Source organism: Stegostoma tigrinum, chromosome 30, assembly GCF_030684315.1.
Source record: "Stegostoma tigrinum isolate sSteTig4 chromosome 30, sSteTig4.hap1, whole genome shotgun sequence".
NCBI lineage: Eukaryota > Metazoa > Chordata > Chondrichthyes > Orectolobiformes > Stegostomatidae > Stegostoma > Stegostoma tigrinum.
The window spans coordinates 31,911,596-31,929,564 of record NC_081383.1 but is presented as its reverse complement, the minus strand read 5'-3'; the positions used below and the strand labels follow the sequence as shown (position 1 = coordinate 31,929,564).

Below are 17,969 nucleotides of genomic sequence, written 5' to 3'. Positions count from 1 at the left end.
GAGGCAGCAGGACATTAGCTGCATCAGCATAGTACCATTCAATTCACTACACTATAATTACAGTATTTTTAATCAATCTGGTCAGATGTCTTATGACACACCTCTGTAGTTGGTGTGACTTGAATCTCAAACTTCTTAGTTGGAGGTAGGGATACCATCACTGCACCACAAGAGCCCTTAAATTACAATTATACACTCACCGACAATCTCTCTTAATCAGTACTGCCTCTTTAATTCACATGCTTCACATCACTGTCACACTCAGCACTGTTGAGAGCCTTGCACCCACAAATTACAGCTCGCACACCGTGACAGTCATACAACCATGACAACCACATTGGCCGAGGAAATTGCAGGCGACTCTCATACACTGTTTGCTCTTTCTTGAAAAAGATGTGACAACAGCAAAGCACTGTGGGAACACAAGTAAACTTGCAATGTTTAATCTCCTTGGCAGAGACATTGTCGGCCATCTTGGGAGGCGCATTTGCGATTGCAGTGACTGGCAGGTGGGACTGATGCATCACATTGATTTACGACACAGAAATAGGCCTTTAGGCCCATCTAATACATGCTGGTGTTCATATTCCACACGTCTGCATTTATTGTTGACGTCACTGCTGCTTGGAACAACGAGTAGGGAGGAACACAACTATGTGGTGTTCCTTCACAGCGCAGTGACAGAGCAGCAGCTGAAAGCTGAAAACCAGGCACAGGAAAAGCGTCAGACCCTTCTGAGGGATCTCGGCACATATATGGGTCTTGTTTTCTTCTGTATTGTTTGGTGACATTATCCATGCAAAATGGCAATGCAGATCCTGTTATGGCTAATTGGGTTTGGGGTGGTGGGTGTCTCTACACATTCCTGGCTTCCAATGGCCATCTTTTATGTGCTGACAACAAATGCTCCAATTCCACATGAACCTCCTCCCAAATGTCTCCATCTTAACCTTCTCAATATCTGATCCTTTTATTGCTTTGCCCTTGTTTCTTGATCCAGTTTCTTCTTTGTTGCATCATTGCTGCTGGTCCTAAATAATTGTGGTTGCGAGTTATACCTCCTCATTACTTTCTATTTTTGAAAAGAAAATCCTGAATTTCTGCAATTATTAGTGAACGCTATGATTTTCAGCTTTTGATCTTCCCGACAAACTACAGCATCTTCTTGAAGTCTACCCTATCTTCAAGATCCACATGGGGTTACTCATCTTTCTCTTGAGACAAGTCCAGACTATACAGTATTTCTTGATATAAAATTTCAGTCCTGGTGTCATTCTTGCAAATCTTTATTACACATACACGGTGACATATATCCTTATCGTATGCAGATCAGAATAGCTCACAGAGCTCCAAATGTGACCTAACCCCTGCATTATACTCAGATTTCCTGTGTCCAATTCTATTCCTCTAGATATGAATCCTAGTGATTGCTGATTTTCTAAATGGTACTATTAATCTTCACAGGAATGGTCTGACTGTACAATGGGTCTCTCATTTATACTGGAGATGAGAAATTTCTTCTCTCAGAGGATCTTTGGAATTCTCTACCACAAAGAGCAGTGGAGGTTGGTTCAGTAAATATACTCAAGTCAGAGGTTAGCAGGGCAGGAAGGTGGAGGGTAAAGTCACCACCAGAGTACTCTCCAACATGGTCCAGAAAGGCCTATTCCTGCTGCCAATTGCTATCCTTTTACATTCGGTATTTCCATTTTCAGTGATTTGTGTGTTTGGAGCCTATATTTCTTCTCTCCTTTACTCTGCTGGCTCTTCGACTCAAATTGTTTTCTCCCAGATGGGAAGCACAGCGTCAAGCAATTGCCTAGGGGCGTGGGGGTGTCAGGGTTCCCTGGGAATTGGTCTGGGCAATTACTGGGTGAGAGTGGAACTGAATGAAAGATCTGTTTCTGTGCACAGATGATAAGTTAATGTTTCAAAGCAAAAAGGATAAAAGAAGCACTCACCTCCTATACACTCCCCATTCACCAACTATACTAGTTCATGTCCTTTACCCATCCCTATGGACCCTCATATCCTCCCTGCCAACTGATGTCCTTTCGTCTGTCACAATGGCCTCTCATGCCTTCTGTGCCATACCTTGTCCCATACGGAATCATCCTAGCACTTTATAGCCCCTACACCAACTTTTTTCCAACTCATACCATCCTATACCCTTGAATTATGACAGTTTTGTCATGAAGTAGACCCTGTATGTGGTGGTTAAAATCATGATCTTATTTTCCAAGGAGTGCTTGACCTCTGTATTCTTCCTATTCAAAATGCATTACTTCACTGTTATCTACCTTGAAAATCATGGGTCTTTTATCTGCATTTATTTTCAAATTCTATCAATATCCATCGCTCAATATTAACTATAGCTCTCAGTTTGGTGTTTTCTGAAAATTCTGAATTTGTATTTCCCTTCCCTATTCCAAATTGCACGTGTAAATTTTGAGCAACAGTTGTCCCAAAACTAAATCTTTAGGAATACCACTTGCCACTCTTTGACAATCTGAATGACTATACTAAACCACTACCTGCTGTGTATTTTTTGTTTTATAGCCAACTTGTTATTCATTGTCCCAACTCTATAAAATCTGTTCTTAGTCATGAATCTACAGAATGATTCCCTATTCAAATTTTTTTTTGAAGATCCAAACAGACTACCTCTACTCTTTAAAAATAAAATCAGTGAAGTGGCTATTTTCCCTGGAACGTTGGAGGTTGACGGGAAAGATTTGAAAGGGACTTATGGGGTAATCTTTTCACATAGAGAATGGTACATGCATGGAATGAGCTGGCAGAGGAAGTGGCAGAAGCTGGTATATTTAAAAGGCATCTGGATGGGTACATGAATAGGAAGGATTTAGAGGGGTATGGGCCGAATGCTGGCAAATAGGACTAGATTAATTTAGAATGTCTGGTTGCATGGATGATTTAGACCAAAAGGTCTGCTTCCATCCTGTACAACTCTATGAACCTAAGTTGGTTAAATATAACCTTCCCGATGGGTGGGATGGGGAATGTGTACATGGTCTATTGGATAAGAACACATAGATGTAAATCATTACTTAATTTAACATTAGTAAACTTTGAGTTAGTACTTCCTGTAATCACTTAATAAAAAGTACGGGAACTGGTAAGCAGGAAGGTAGAATTAGTTGAAATATAGGTGTTTCAGGTCAAGAAGATTGAAGGATTGAGTAAAGTGCCACAGCATCCCCACTGGTGGGAGTATGTAATTACCGTGTGGCAAGTTTCTGTGGTCTGTTACCATTAGAATTGTTGACACAGGAATTTAAAATTGAAAGATGAGGCATAAAGTCTGTGGCCTCATAGATATCTAAACATAGGCTGAATTGGTTAATATGTATTATATGTAAATATATAAAAATGATTGTGGGGCTAAAATTAAGGTACTTGAATTATGTAAAATAGATTAGCCATTCTAACTTCAATGAGTTGAAAATATCTTTGGTCTCAGCGAGCACAGTGGTTCAATGACTTATCATCATGATGACCCTTATTTGAAGTGTTTTATAGATGTCATAGGACTATGAACTGTATATTTATCCACCCGAAAGATGTAGTTTAACCTTATGTTTTTTGTGGCTGATTTTAAACAAATAATCGAGTTGTATAAAAGAGCTGTACGGAACAGTGAAAACCTGTAAAAGCAATTCTAAAGCTGAATATAAATTCATATAAAAACCATATATACATTCAAGCAATTATTACATGTCTTTGCTTACATATCTGTTTAAGAACTGAGTTTAAAAGTGTTACCTAAAGAGTAATGACTAATTCTTGAGAGAAAGTGCATGTGACCAGAATGCAGGATGTTTGGATGTTTACAGGTTTATATTAATATTACTTGATCTCCTCTGTACCTGCAAAGTTTAAGAACACAAATGCATCTTAAAATGTCTCAGATGCTTACATGTTACTGTCTCGAAATATATCCATTTCTGCTTTTATATCTTTATTTTCTCACATAGAACAAAGACAGTATAACTCAGGAACATGCCCTTCAGCCCACCAAGACTGTACTGCCACATGATGCCATTCTAAAATGAAAAAAAAATGCCTCCACATGGTTTGTATCCTTCTTTTCCCTGTCGATTCATTTATCGTCAAATGCCTCTGAAGCATTGCTATTGAATCTGCCTACACCATCTCTTCTGGTAGAACACTCCATTTACCATCCTCCGTGTAAAAAACCTGCCTTTGACATCTCCACGATGTAAACCTCTATGACTCTATGACTAGGAGTGCACTAAATAAAACAAAAGATAATTTAATGGAAAAAAAATTCTAATAGCAACATTTTGAAATAAATAGTTTTAAAAAAATCTTTAAACCTCTATTTTAAATATTTGAAATTTTAATTACTAAGAGAAAAATAAACTGCAGTAGAGTTTTCTCTTCAAGCATTTTAATGATCGTCTGGAGCTCAGAGGACACAATATGGAATGTTGGGGTGCAATAAAATGGGAGCCTTTATATGTCACTTAGCATGTTACTTCTAATGCTGAAAAATCATATGATAGTGCCACTTAAAGGAGTGATAGGCCCTGCAGGTACTGAAAATGAATTATCAATGAAATGAGTTCTTGCAAGCTAGATTATAAAATGTAATTTTTATATATGTAGGAAATGTTTTGGAGCAGCTTTTTTTAAAATCATTAGGCTGTGTATCAAGCCGGGCCAGGTCTGGAATGGCACAGGTCTGACTCAGCGTCAAATAGTTAGAAGAACAACAGCTGTTGTACCGATGTGACATTTTTCTACTTCCTACAAAACCCATCCAAGATTGTCAATTTACTGCTAGGTTTATGTTCCAAGGTTGTGATTAGCTAATTGCATTTCAGAGAATAGCACAATACATAATTTGCATCATATGAAATTTGGAGGGTTTTGAATTCACATCAGAGAGCTGAAACCATTGCACCGTTCAATTTCCCTGTTTTCAGTCCGGAAAAATACCATCCTGCACCCAAACTTCACAAATCCTTTATTGCTCATAACCAGACTCCTGCATTTGTCATTCAAGAGGCCAGTGGTCTTCCTATGGGGTAGATAAAAGAACAGACAACCTACATATATCTTACACGTCCTAAATATATTTATCAAAATAACAGACTTTAATGAGTTCAAGTGTTAGTTTTTACTTATACAAAACCTGAAACAACTGGGAATTACACAAATATCTGTAATGCATCTACCAATGCCATCCAAGACAGCGTGTAATTAGTATTGCAGCACTACTCTGTTACCTCACATGCTTTTACACTTTGTAACATCAGAATGGTGCATGAAATAAATGAAAGCTACAACATCTGACTTTTTTTTATTATTATGTAGGACCTTTATAAGCATTTTAAATTCACATTTCAGAAAGAGAACACAATATTTAGAAAAAGCCAGTGCATATCTGTTTCAGACTTCAAAAGAGAAAGGGACAGCATTTCTTATACAAATAAATGGGAAGTAGCACATTAGTGGGAATTTGCACATTAATTTGCAGATGAGTCACAGCCTTGTACCTAAAATCCTAAACTGTCAAGATGGATAGACAAATCTTCATGCATGCAAGATCTATGTGCAGAGTTTATAAAACAACAAGAGACTCTATTGTATGCCCCATTTGTTTAATACATTTGTGCTGCCATTTTTCCCAATATTCTCACTGCTTGCCTTTAAAAATTAATGAAATTCAAATAAAACGCATGAGTAGAAAGCCATTAACCTGGTTGTAGCAGAGCTGTGCATACCGTTCTTGAAAGGATGATTAAGAAATGCCTAGCACCATTGCAACAGAGAACTTCAGTTGCTGAATGTCAGTTACCAGCACAACGATTTTAATTATAGAGATTTAGCTGATCTAATGGTTCCTGACTGTGAGACTTCCTGCTCAAGGCTTTGATCAATCCAGTAATGTGGATCATTCATAGAATGTTCTGCCAGTGTGCAGTGACGATAATTGTGCTGCATTTAGCTGACTCAAACAATCAGATACCTCTCCCTGACAGCCTGCAATGTCCATTTCAATTTCAAACACACCAGAATTGGAGTTGTTTAAGAACAGTTGGAATAGATGTAGCTTTCAACCAATATGTTCAACAAAAACTGCAACTTAGAACTGGAAAGAAATTTGACCCCAGATTATCTGTTTGAGCTTGAGAAAATAGCAGCTAAGTATTCAAAGGCAGAAAGCCTCTCATGCCTCACATTATGCCTGAGGCCTGCCTAATGCCACGTTCAGATGAACCTGTCAGTCACTATGGCAGTCTGTTAGTCTGAAAAGGGGTGTATGACTTTGGAAATCAGGTCTATTTTGGGTTCAAGTTGAATTTTTCTCTCATTTTTCTTCCTTAATCTCTTTCCATCTTTAAGACACTGAATCATGCATAAGGTTTAGTTCCACAAGCACAGGATATCCATTGAAATGTCACCCACTTGCTGGTCATATGTAGGCACTTGTACAATGTCAGACTGTCTGTTATATCAGGCATTAGAGGTAAATTTAACAATAATCTGCTCATGTGCAGGCTCAATAAACAGTAATCAAAGAACAGGAAAATGGAACGGTTTTCACTTCTTCGACAAGTACAGTAAAGCCAGATTTCACATTGCAACTGTTGCCCTAGTCAAGATCAATGAACTCAGGGGCATAGCTTGGCACTTGGATCTGTGTAGCTCAGTCCCAAATCAAATGGTGTATTTAGTCTCTTAAAGAGGGAATCTTTCTTAAATGATAGATTTGTCTGATTCTTTTCAGATAGCAGTTTTTAGTCCAGGCCCATTCCTGTTATTTTTCGTTTGCAAGCTTGTGTGATACCTTTGGGATTCAGTGCTGTATTATTTTCAGAATTGGAGCAATTTGGAAGAATTTGCATTTTTAAATTTTGAGAATTTTAATCTGATGAAGTGAGGGTTGATGAGAGTCGGTACACTTTCCGATTTTCAATTCATCTTCAAGTGCAGCACAGCACAGCTCGATGCAGAAGCAGCCCTCCCTAACATCCAAACAATGTGCACTCATTCCAACATCAGAAGCTGGACCCAATACTGCAAACAATGTGACATTTTCTATTTCCTGACTTGCACTCTCCATTTACTATCATGGAGATGACAATGCAAGACACCATTCTATTCAAATGACTTCAATACACAATGAAGACATCTATTCCAATACACTTCCATGCGCTTTTCCACACTGTTTCGATAATTTTATTCTTCAATTGCACATTTAATTCCGTCTTAATTGTTGTGATCGATTTGGCTTCAGTAGTGACTTGTACATACTCCCTAGTATTGGACTGGCAATTTAATGCCAATTAGTCTCCAATTAAGTGGTAGTTTTGTGTTGTGGGTACTTGTCAACCCAAAGCTTATCTGACATTAGAATCCTGACAGTTAACAAACAAGACATTTTCATTAGTTTGACTTCCTGTGCTCTATCTTGTGCTATATTTTGTCTGGGTTCACTGTGATCTGTTTTCCAAATTTGTACCATTTTGACCAGAATGTAAGAAATATAATACATTCAAATAATGCCCATTAATGATATTATCAGTGACTCACCTGCAAGAGATCTAATTCCTCCTCTGAATGTATCAACATTTTTGTATATTTTGTTTCTCAGTTGGTATGTTCACACTACGTGAATTGTTTTTGAATCTTCTTCTATATAATGAGCAGATGTGACCATATCAGTAGATTCCAACTACAAAGGCCTTTTCATCATTCGACTTTCACTGTAACCATGTTTTACGATAAGAGCAAAAACTGAATTGTGTTGTTCCAGTCCCTTTATTAAAAGAGGAAACACACTGACACACAAATGCACTCATACACACGCGCACACACAGAGCTTCCCATTAGAACTGGGAGGTTTCTTTTCTTCCTTCAAAGATCTCAACACCACCCATCTTTCTTCAGTTGGAATATCCTGTGCCAAGGTGCTTCTCTAAAACCATCACAGGAACCCCTCCATGCTCAGAAACAAGGGAAGCATTTCAAAGGAAGTAGTCATGATAATATATTTGCCATTTCACTTCCCGAAATTGCAACATCTTGCTTCTGAGTGGCACTCAATTTAGTGGCTATAGTAAGACACTCCCTCCACAAAGAAAAAGTATCAGATTGACCTGGGAATCACCTGTGACCTCTGGCTAGAAAACAAACAATAAATTATTAAAGTCCCCCAAAAGCCCCAATAATTCTTTTGGGGAAGGGGAAGGGAGGTGTTTATTTCTTGTCATATTAGCCCACAAAATGTTCTAAATATGGGCTACCTTTCAAGCTAGCAACATTTCCCATCTTCTGAAACCCAGTTACCAATATTGACACCAATCAGATTTGTTGCAAGGTCTTGTTTTCTGTTATTCCAATGCATCAAAGCATTGAATATCTAGATTCCTGTAATCTGGATTTGCTTTCAGGAGATCTGACGTAATCCATGTGAAGATCGATCAACAAGAAAAGTGTACACTAGGTCTAGTACGATCTGTGCATCCAATTGGTGCCCAGGAATACGGATTTGGCAGCCCTAAGGCAAATTGTATTTATTCCCCTTTGCACATCATGCACTAACAATTATAATTAAGCAAATGGGCTGAAATAAGCCATGGTCAATGACAGAACTGAACTCCCAGTTGTTCAATTAGGACAGCCATTAGTCTGTCATAGAATGTTCATCTTTGTCAAGCGCAATGGAGATAAATGACACACTATGTACAAGAGAGAGACAGGCTGGCTCCTAAAGTCTTTCATCCAGACTTCGAGTCTAAGCCCAGTTCAGAAACTGTGCCCACAGTGTCCTGCTTGACAGGTTTGGGCAATTTGTTCAGTTTGGTTTGGGTATGTCTCCATTCTATGCCCAAAGCTAAGCCCATGTCAAAAGGTTTTGCATAGGCCCACACATGGCATGCACAACACCATGCAATGCAAGGAATGAGGAAGCTGGCTAGGAAGCAACACACACTTTTTGTACGAATGTCAATGGCCTAGGCTTTGACGCAGTTTAAGCATCCCTTAGTCGGCCCATCAAGGTTCAAAACTGGGAACTCCGCAGGAAAGTATACTTTGATTGAAAGGGTAGATTTTGAACCATTACTTATTTGAGTTAAAGCAGGGTGGAAAATTTATTTACCCGCTGGAAATTAAGTTCAAATTGTTCTTTAAAAATATAATCAATATGCTTGCAGTGAATTTTAATTCCTGAACTTCATTTGTTACAAGGTCGGTCTAAAATGAGGCTTTACGACAAGCTTTTTGACTGAGTATAAGGCAGATACACTGAGTCTGATGCAGGGAATTACATTGAGTGAAATGTGTGGGAAATAAATAAGCGTTGATCCTTCATAGAAAAGCCTGTTGGATATATATGTTGCCATTCAGATGTTGGTATACTAGTGCTTCTCATTCATGACTGAATGTTTACCCATGCACTAATTCAGCACCATTAATATATGTCCTCTTTGTTCTAAGGCCATTGGGTTGAAACACATTATAAATTGGACACTTATTCATCAGCTATTTTGCGGGCATAGCTGTCCTAGTTTCCCAGTAGAAAATTAGAGTTGCAGAAGTAGCACGGGCCTGAAAATAAGTAGTCAGAAAGAGGCAGCAAGGCAGTGTTGTCCTCTGCTGGGGGGAGGGGGGCCGGGGCGGAGCTGTTATCAATGTGCTAGACGAAAAAAATTTCAGCATAAATGTACTTTTTAATCTTGTGTCAATACCTGTGCCTGTGACTGACGAATAACCATCAGTGCTTCACCCCAGTATGGTGCAGCTCAAACAGCTCCCTCTAGACACAGCCCAAGTGCAAAGGGACAAAATTGTAATCATATGGCTGGGTTTTTCACAGTTCGAGTGGGCATAGAATGAATGTTTCATGTGCCCTTTATTACGCTTTGCTGAATTTCATGTGCCAACACACTGAATGAGAAACCGGTAATAGTTGTCCTTCTGTTGCCTCAGTGCTCTGAAGTTCTGAGATGCACTCAACCTAATGCAATAGTTTATGTGCAGTCCATAAATACATGAATACTGAAAAACTCTTTCACAGTCTTTGTAAAGTTCAACCATCACACCATCATCAAAATTATCAGTGCTTCTAAAATTGTAATTTTTATCTAAAATTTTATAAAATGATATTTTCTTCATGAAAATTTGTGCTTGCAATCTTCTACAGTAATTATAACAGGACTCTTACCATTGTTTTCCAGGAGCCACTGGTAATTAGGTGGGTCAGGGGTACTACATTGGAACTGCAAAGTAAAGATTGATAAATTTTCCATTCCATATTATTTTCTGCATGGTTAATAATGTTATTGATTTTTTTAAAAGAAATTATAACTTTTGGACAAACCTAAGTCAAATGAATCTTGACAAGCAATGCTACCAGTTTTTCACTTCCTTTAATTTAGAAGGTTGAAATTATAGTGACAAAACCCGAAGACTAATCTTCAGAAGAACAAAACAGAAGTGTGAAGTGGAATTTTGGAAGGACTAACAAGGCAATGGAGTACACAATGAATGGTAGGACTCTGGGAACTACTTAAGACTATAAGGTCCTTGATGTGTATGTGCACTCATGCAGTCATACATCATGGAAATAGACCCTTCGGCCCAACTTGTCCATGCCAACCAAGATTCCCAAACTAAACTAGTTGCATTTGCCTGCATTTGGCCCATATCCCTATAAACCTTTCCAATCCATATGCCTGTCCAAATGTTTTTTAAATGTTGCGATCTTAACCCCCCCCACCGCTACCTCTAGTGGCTCGTTCCATATACACACCCTCTCTGTGAAAATGTTGCCTCTACGGTTCTTTTTAAATCTTTCCCCTCTCACTTTGAACCTACGCCCTTTATTTTTGGACTCTCATACCCTGGGGAAAGACCTTGGCTGTTTACCTTATCTATGCTCCTCATGATTTTATAAACCGCAGCAAGATCACACCTCCGCTTCCGATACTCCAGGCTAAAAGGTCCAGGCCTATCCAGCCTCTCCTCATTACTCAAACCATCCAACCTTGGTAAGAGTCTTGTAAATCTTTTTTGTATCATTTCCAGTTTAACAACATTCATCCTGCAGTGGGATGACCAGAATTATATGCAGTACTCCAACTGTGGCCTTGTACAGCTGTAACATGATCCTTGAAGGCAGCAGGACAGGGAGAAAAGGTGGCTAAGAAAACATATGGGATACTTGCTTTTAGCGGTGGAGTCATTGAATACAAGAGCATGGAGGTTATGATGGAGCTGTATTTTATGTTTGTTAGGCCGTAACAGTGTGTAGTTTTGGTTGCCACTCTCATAGAAGGATATGATGAGGTGAGAGTGTAGAGGAAATTTACCAGGATGTTGCCAATACTGAAGTGTTTCAGCAAGAAAGAGAGACTACACAGGTTAGGCTTGGTCTCCTTTGAGCAGAGCAGACTGAGGAAGGACCAGATTGAGGTCTAAAAAATTATGAGTGGTATAGGTAAGGTTTTGGGAATAAACTTTATCCCTTAGCAAACAGGTCAATTACCATGCTGCATAAATTTAAGATAAAGGGCAGGAGATTCACAAGCTATTTAAGGAGAATGTTTTCAACCAGAGGGTGGTGTGTATCTGGAACATACTGCCTGAAAGAGTGGTAGATGTGGGAACATTGGCGGGATGGATTGAGAAGGATGTTTCCTCCTGTAAGATAGTATGGGACAAAGAGTCACTGTTTAAAAATAAGGGGATCAGCCATTTAAAATTGAGATGAGGATAAGTTATTTGTCCTGGAGAGTTGTGAACTTTCTTCCTCAAAAGCTAGTAGAAGCTGAATCTTTGGATATTTTCAAAGCAAAAGTAGACAGATTCTTGGGGAGCAAGGGGGTGAATGGTTATCAGAGATATACAGGGATGTGAGGCTGAGGTGATAATCAGACAGCCATGACTGAATTAACTGGCAAACCAGACTTGAGGGGCTGAATGGTTTACTCCTGCTCCTAACTCGTGTGTGTGCAAGTTTAGACCACTAAGTAAAGGGGAAAACTGTTCAAAATACTTCTCTGTTTAATTGAAAAAAGTATAAAATATAAATATAGTGCTGGATTTTGAAAAAAATTAACTTTCTAAATGCACAAGACCCCTCTGTGTTAACATCAGCAGAGCAGCTACAGGCCCAGGAAACTGAGTCTGTATCTGTGTTGCCAATTTTTTATAATACAAAATCAATAAAGCACAGCTGTGCTGAGATTAGAAAAAAAATCAAAGTCAGCTTTACAATTTTGTAGCTTCTGATTAGATGATGAACAAAAATGAAAATCCTTGGAGTTTTTCTTGCTCTGGGAGAAAAATGGGATTTGTGTTTTGTTCTCTATGTTAGTGAAATCCTGATTAGACTTAATCATAACATATGGAGCTTTTTTTGATATCTGATAATGGGATTATAAAAGTTGCAGTGGAATGAATGTTCTTCCTAGAACTTCTTACAAACCACATGTTATTGTTTAATATCTCTGGTAGCCTCTCAGCTCAACACCAATAGGTATTATTTTCTTTCTTTTATTCATTCACAGAATGAGGGCTTTGTTGGATAGGTATTTATTGCCCATCACAGATTTTAATTACCCAGAGACAATCACATTGCTGGGGTCTGGAATCACATGTAGGCCAGATGATAGTTTTGGATGTTTTCCCCCCAAGAATTTTCAATGGCTTTCCAGTCGTCATTAGAATCTTAATTGCAGATTTTTATTAAATTCAAATTTCATCATTGGTGGGATTTGAACCTGGGTTCCCAGAACATTACCTAGGTCAATGGATTAATAGTCCAGTGTTAATACCACTAGGCCATTGCCTCCCCATATTAGATGCTAGAGGAAATGTATTTAGATCTGTGCGTTCTGTAAAAGTGGTAGGTTTTGTCCAAATTGGATTAACGTTGTGGATATAATATAATAGTGTTTAATAGTCACATGACAGGGCATGAAAAAGCTGAATACTTACTCTGATGACTTGTTATGTAAAGAGCTGGCATTTGATTCTCAATCTGTGCTACAGAAACTGGCTCAGTTGATGGGCCATTGGTGTACATCATAGCTGATTTCAGCATTTCAGGTGAAGGCAGGAGAGCTACCAGCAATGGCTCCTGTTTCTGCTCACCATTCATTGGCCAATGCTAAGAATAGTCTGTTTCTGGATTCTTGATGTAGGAGAATAATGTCGACATCTGTGGTGCTTCCGTGCCCTTGAATGGCCAACTTGCTTATATTCACTTGTTGTCACAAGGCCCATCAATCAGTTCTATAGCACAGCTTGATCAGTAAGTGTTGCTTCCCACCAGGTGGAAAACATTGGTCAAGAACTCAGGGTTAGGCGGGCTGAAGCAGGAGTGAGGGGACAGGGTCATCTTCAAGGGGTGATGGGGGAGAACTTGGGGTGTGACCACCTTGGGTAGTGGGGTACAGATTTCAAAGTGTCTGGGGGGGGGTGCAAAGGTCATTGGCCGGGTCCAAGTGATCAGAGGCGTGGGAAAGAAGAGGAAACACCAGACCATACAGTGGTAATAGCATGTGTAAAACAAAAGGCTTCAGAAAAAAAAGTCATTTATTTCCACCTTGTGGTCTATGCAGCATAGTGGGTGAGTGGGCATGGAATTGCTTTAGCTTGGTATGGGGGCTGTGATGGGGGCATATTGGATGAGTGTATGCTGCTCTGGGGCATATGGGATGGGATGGATGGGGCATGGGAGTTTATGGTTAGTGAGGTAGGTATGAAGGCTAATGGCAAGAAGGTCTCTTTGTCAGAAGTGGGGCAATACCTCACAGCACCAAAGCTTTTAAACAGCCCGCTTCAGCAAGTGGCAAGCCCTTAGGCTGGCTCTAAGCTTTATTCTGGTCTGGCTGACTCAACTGCAATCTGTACGTCTGGAATGAAAACCCCTTCTTTCCTGCCAATATCCTCTAGACACAGGCAGTCAATCCAGGAAGGTGCCCAGCATCCACTATCTAGCTCAAAGATGAAAATCTCGGCCTTTGTCCCCCACGCCTGACTCAAACTCCTTTTTTAAGTTAAGTTCCTCTCAATAGAATATAGAAGCAAAGGAATTCATCTAAACATTAATAAAACACTGGTTAATTCCCAGCTGGATTATTGTGCAAATTCTAGGTTCAATATTTCGGAAAGGTTGACCTTGTCTCCAACAGGGTGCAGAGTAGATTCAGTCGCATGGTACCTTGTGTGCAGGACTTCAATGATTTGGAAAGGCTTGAGAAACTGGAATTTTTCTCACAGAAGTCAGAGGTTTAAAGGGAAATAATTCAAAATTCAAAATGAGTTGACAGACTAAATAAGGAGAAACAATTTTTGGTAGGTTTGTGACAAAAGGACATACATTTAAAATAACTGTAAAAGATTTGATTTTATGCAATGGGTTCTGATGGTTTCAATTAGCAGGAGCAGGGGAAGGGGAGTGGAACTAATTGTAAAGCTTTTTACAAAGAGCTGAGGGAGGTAGGATAGTCTGAACAGCCTTCTACATCTTACGGTGTTGAATCCCTCGGGATTCACAAGTGCTTGAAAAATGCATGTTGCAATAAATCCAATTTGCATAAACCTGAAATTAACCCAATGTAGCTTGTCCAAACAATAGATCATGCTAAATTAATTTCACCAATGATAAACTATAGCACTAAATTAACTTTATAAACTAATATTACAGATCTAATGATTTTCCTGAAGTGCAGAGTCAGTGTCTTCAGCTGTTGCGTTTTGTTTTACTAGGTCATCTGCAATAAAAATCTTACTGCTAAAAATTGTAAGAAAAATTGCTAATTAAAACTCCTGGATAATTTTTCCCTTCATTACCATGGCTCCTGAAAAGTTAACAATAGAGAGAAATCCAGAAAAATTCCTCAATATCTTTTCTTCCCTAAACTACTCCTTCCTTTTGAAGCTCATGTATTTTTTTTTGCAAAGGAAATGCATCCTTATTTTGAGGACAGGTCTTTGTCATCTTAAGGAGTGCTCTTGTCTTCACACACTCCGTTTTCTCCAGTATTTAACTCCAGTTTTTTTAAATATTTATCCCACATTTTCACAAAGGTTATTGAAGAGATTGGAAAGCACAAGGTGTCTCATTTTGCTAAAGATGTCCTTTCGACACTTGACTTTTTTGGTGCTTTAAAGCCTGCACGGTCGGGTTGCCCGGCAACAGATGGGACTAGTTGGTGGAGGTGTGCATGGTGTACAGACACTGGGTCCTTTCTCTGCAGGGATGATGAACTTTCCCCTCTGCTATAAGTCTGATTCCTTACGTGTTGTGAGGGTATGGGTGCACTTGCTTTCTCGTAATTCCACTGAGTGGAACATGTTGAGTCATCCCCAGTGTAGTCCTGAGGCATGATGGGCATTGAAGTACCCCTTCTCCTTTTGGGACTGCTATGAGGAGACACCGAATATTCCACAAAGGCATGGCTACCTCCATTGCCACCTAAAGATGACCTGTAGTGAGAACCTGGGTTCTCAAGTTGTTCTCTCATACTATGTGAAAGATAATTGTCCACGACGTCTTTGTTATCACTTGTCAGCTCCTGATCCCGCTGAAAAGAATGGCGTGAAGTTGGAATGACCCGCACGTTGCTAAGGTGATGGGACATTGCTTGATGTGAGGAATCAACTAGGATCATCTGTGACCCTGCACACGGTTGATCTCTAATACTGGCATTTATCAGGTTCTGCTCCCATTCACAGCTTCTTACGCCCGTACTGCGTTTCTGTTGTAATGGGGTTTGTTCTGGTGTTGGTAAAACTGTCGAGTCAAGGTGATGCTGGCTGGTTTTGATCAAGCTCTTTGACCAACCGTTCTGCATCAGTGGAGCAAGTAAGGTTTCCGGCTGCCCCCTGGACCGCCGCTCCACCATGCCTCCTAGTTTAGTGACACTGACTACAGACTCGCTGTGTGAAAGGATGGTTTCCTTGTCTTTTCTCCGGGCTGTATCCTTTTTGTCCCGATGGCCAATGAACCAGCAGACACTGAATCCGGAGATGACTGCTCCGATCACAAAGGCAGCGATGGCTGATATCACGAGGAGGTTGACAGAAACCAGACCATTGGGCTCTTCAACAAAGCTTTCATGTATCAGGCCTGCAGTAGGAACAAGGTGTTATAAGTTGAGTGGAGTAAACAAACCACTTAGTGATCAGCAAATAAATCAGGCCATGATAATCATAATGCATATTTGTCCTCCTTAATTCAGCCACATTAGGAGCATTTAAACAGTCCTTGGATAAGCATATGGATGATGTTGGGATAGTGTAGGGGGATGGGCTTAGATTTGTTCACAGGCCGGCGCAATATCGAGGGCCGAACGGCCTGTTCTGCGCTGTATTGTTCTATGTTCTATGTTCATTTACTTTCACTTTTATTCTACTTCATTTCATTGACAGTACTAAGTGCATCACAGATTTAATTATCTCCTTTCCCCAATGTTTTTGCTCCAATACGATCAGAATCCCACTCTCATAAATACATTTCCTCTTGGTTCACTATGTGTGTCCATTTCAGTTGTAGTACACCACTCTAAGTGTTTGCCTTGTGTATAACTTTTTGAAATCATCACACCAAATCTTACCTCAACTCTCTATCCTCAGACAGCAAAACCATGGAACTCTGCACCTTCCCAACCTCTTTAATTAATAAACTTTTGAAATTTAATATTGTAACTTGAAATGCTTGCATGAGGAGGCACACTGTGTAATCAAAAGGACGCTTTTAACCTGAGTTATTGCCAAGTTTTTGTGGGATTGGATTTTTGCTCTGGATCTTCACCGGTATGCCTAGCTCAACACATTTTGCACTTTCATTTGATAGAGGCAACTTTTCTTGGTTGCTTGCTTGTTTAGCTGAAGCTGCTATACTCTCACAGTGAATTGGGAGCATGGTGTTTGGGGTTTACAGGGCAGGAACAGCAATGCACTACTAAAGTTTCTTAGTGTCACCTGACAAGCTTTGAAATACAGTATCTGAATGTTGAGTTACATGTCGAGTCTAATGGAAATAATAAGAAAAAAACTTTGATGTAAAATGGGCAATGGATTCGTTATCTGTTGCTTTGCACTACCAGACCAAGTCAAGAACTGCCACATAAGTAAAAGAAAAATATTGTGGGTGTTGGAGATCTGAAACAGATACAAAGAATGCTGCAGAAACTCATCAAATTCGGCAGTATCACAGAGGAAGACAGAGCTAACATTTCACAATCACAAGTCGTATTGGACGCAAATGTTACCTCTGCCTCTCCCTCCACAGATGCTGAATTTCTTCAGCTTTTTCTGTCTTTGTTCAAGATTTACCTGACTGGCCTAAATCAGCATGGTGGCTCAGTGGTTCACACTACTGCCTCACACGACTAGGGACCTGGGTTCAATTCCACCCTCAGGTGACTGTCTGTGTGGAATGTGTACATTCTCCATGTGTCTGTATGGACTTCCTCCCACAGTCCAAAAATGTAGATTGGCCATGCTAAATTGCCTGTAATGTTCAAGGTAGCTTAGGTGGGTTACAGGGGGATGGGTCTGGCTGGGATGCTCCAAGTTTTGGTGTGGACTTGTTGGGCTGAAGGGCCTGTTTCCCACTGTCGGGATTCTATGATTCTTTTAATCCTGACTTCTGGTCCACTCTGCCCAGTGTGACCACTGGAAGGAGAGTGTTGGTCCTGATGGTACTATTTCCTGAGTTCATACAGTAATGTGGACCTGGTAGTGTCTCTATTATTGCAGTCACTCCAATGTAACAGCCCTAGAGTTCTCAAATGGGTTACTGGAGCTCTGTGGTCTTCCGAAAGAATTGTAAAAAGTTAACTTTAATGCCAGTATTTGCCATTCTCGAGGTGTGGGGATATTTACAATGACACACTATCTTCCAGTGCCTTGAGAATACTCATTTCTCACAGACATGTTTATAGGCTAAGTATTGGCAG

At 39.8% G+C, this 17,969-nt stretch overlaps 1 protein-coding gene across 4 annotated transcripts in view; it reads right to left on the bottom strand.

Annotated features, from left to right (window-relative positions):
• Positions 1 to 5,195: 5,195 nt before the first annotated feature.
• The window catches only part of sema6bb (sema domain, transmembrane domain (TM), and cytoplasmic domain, (semaphorin) 6Bb), a 513,075-nt gene continuing 500,301 nt past the window's right edge, over positions 5,196 to 17,969 (bottom strand). For all 4 annotated transcript variants that reach the window (XM_059638496.1, XM_059638494.1, XM_059638495.1 and 1 more), the window contains one exon: positions 5,196 to 16,135. In XM_059638496.1, the coding sequence (XP_059494479.1) occupies positions 15,126 to 16,135 (1,010 nt within the window). In that variant the 3' untranslated portion in view covers positions 5,196 to 15,125. The remainder of the gene's footprint in view (positions 16,136 to 17,969) is intronic.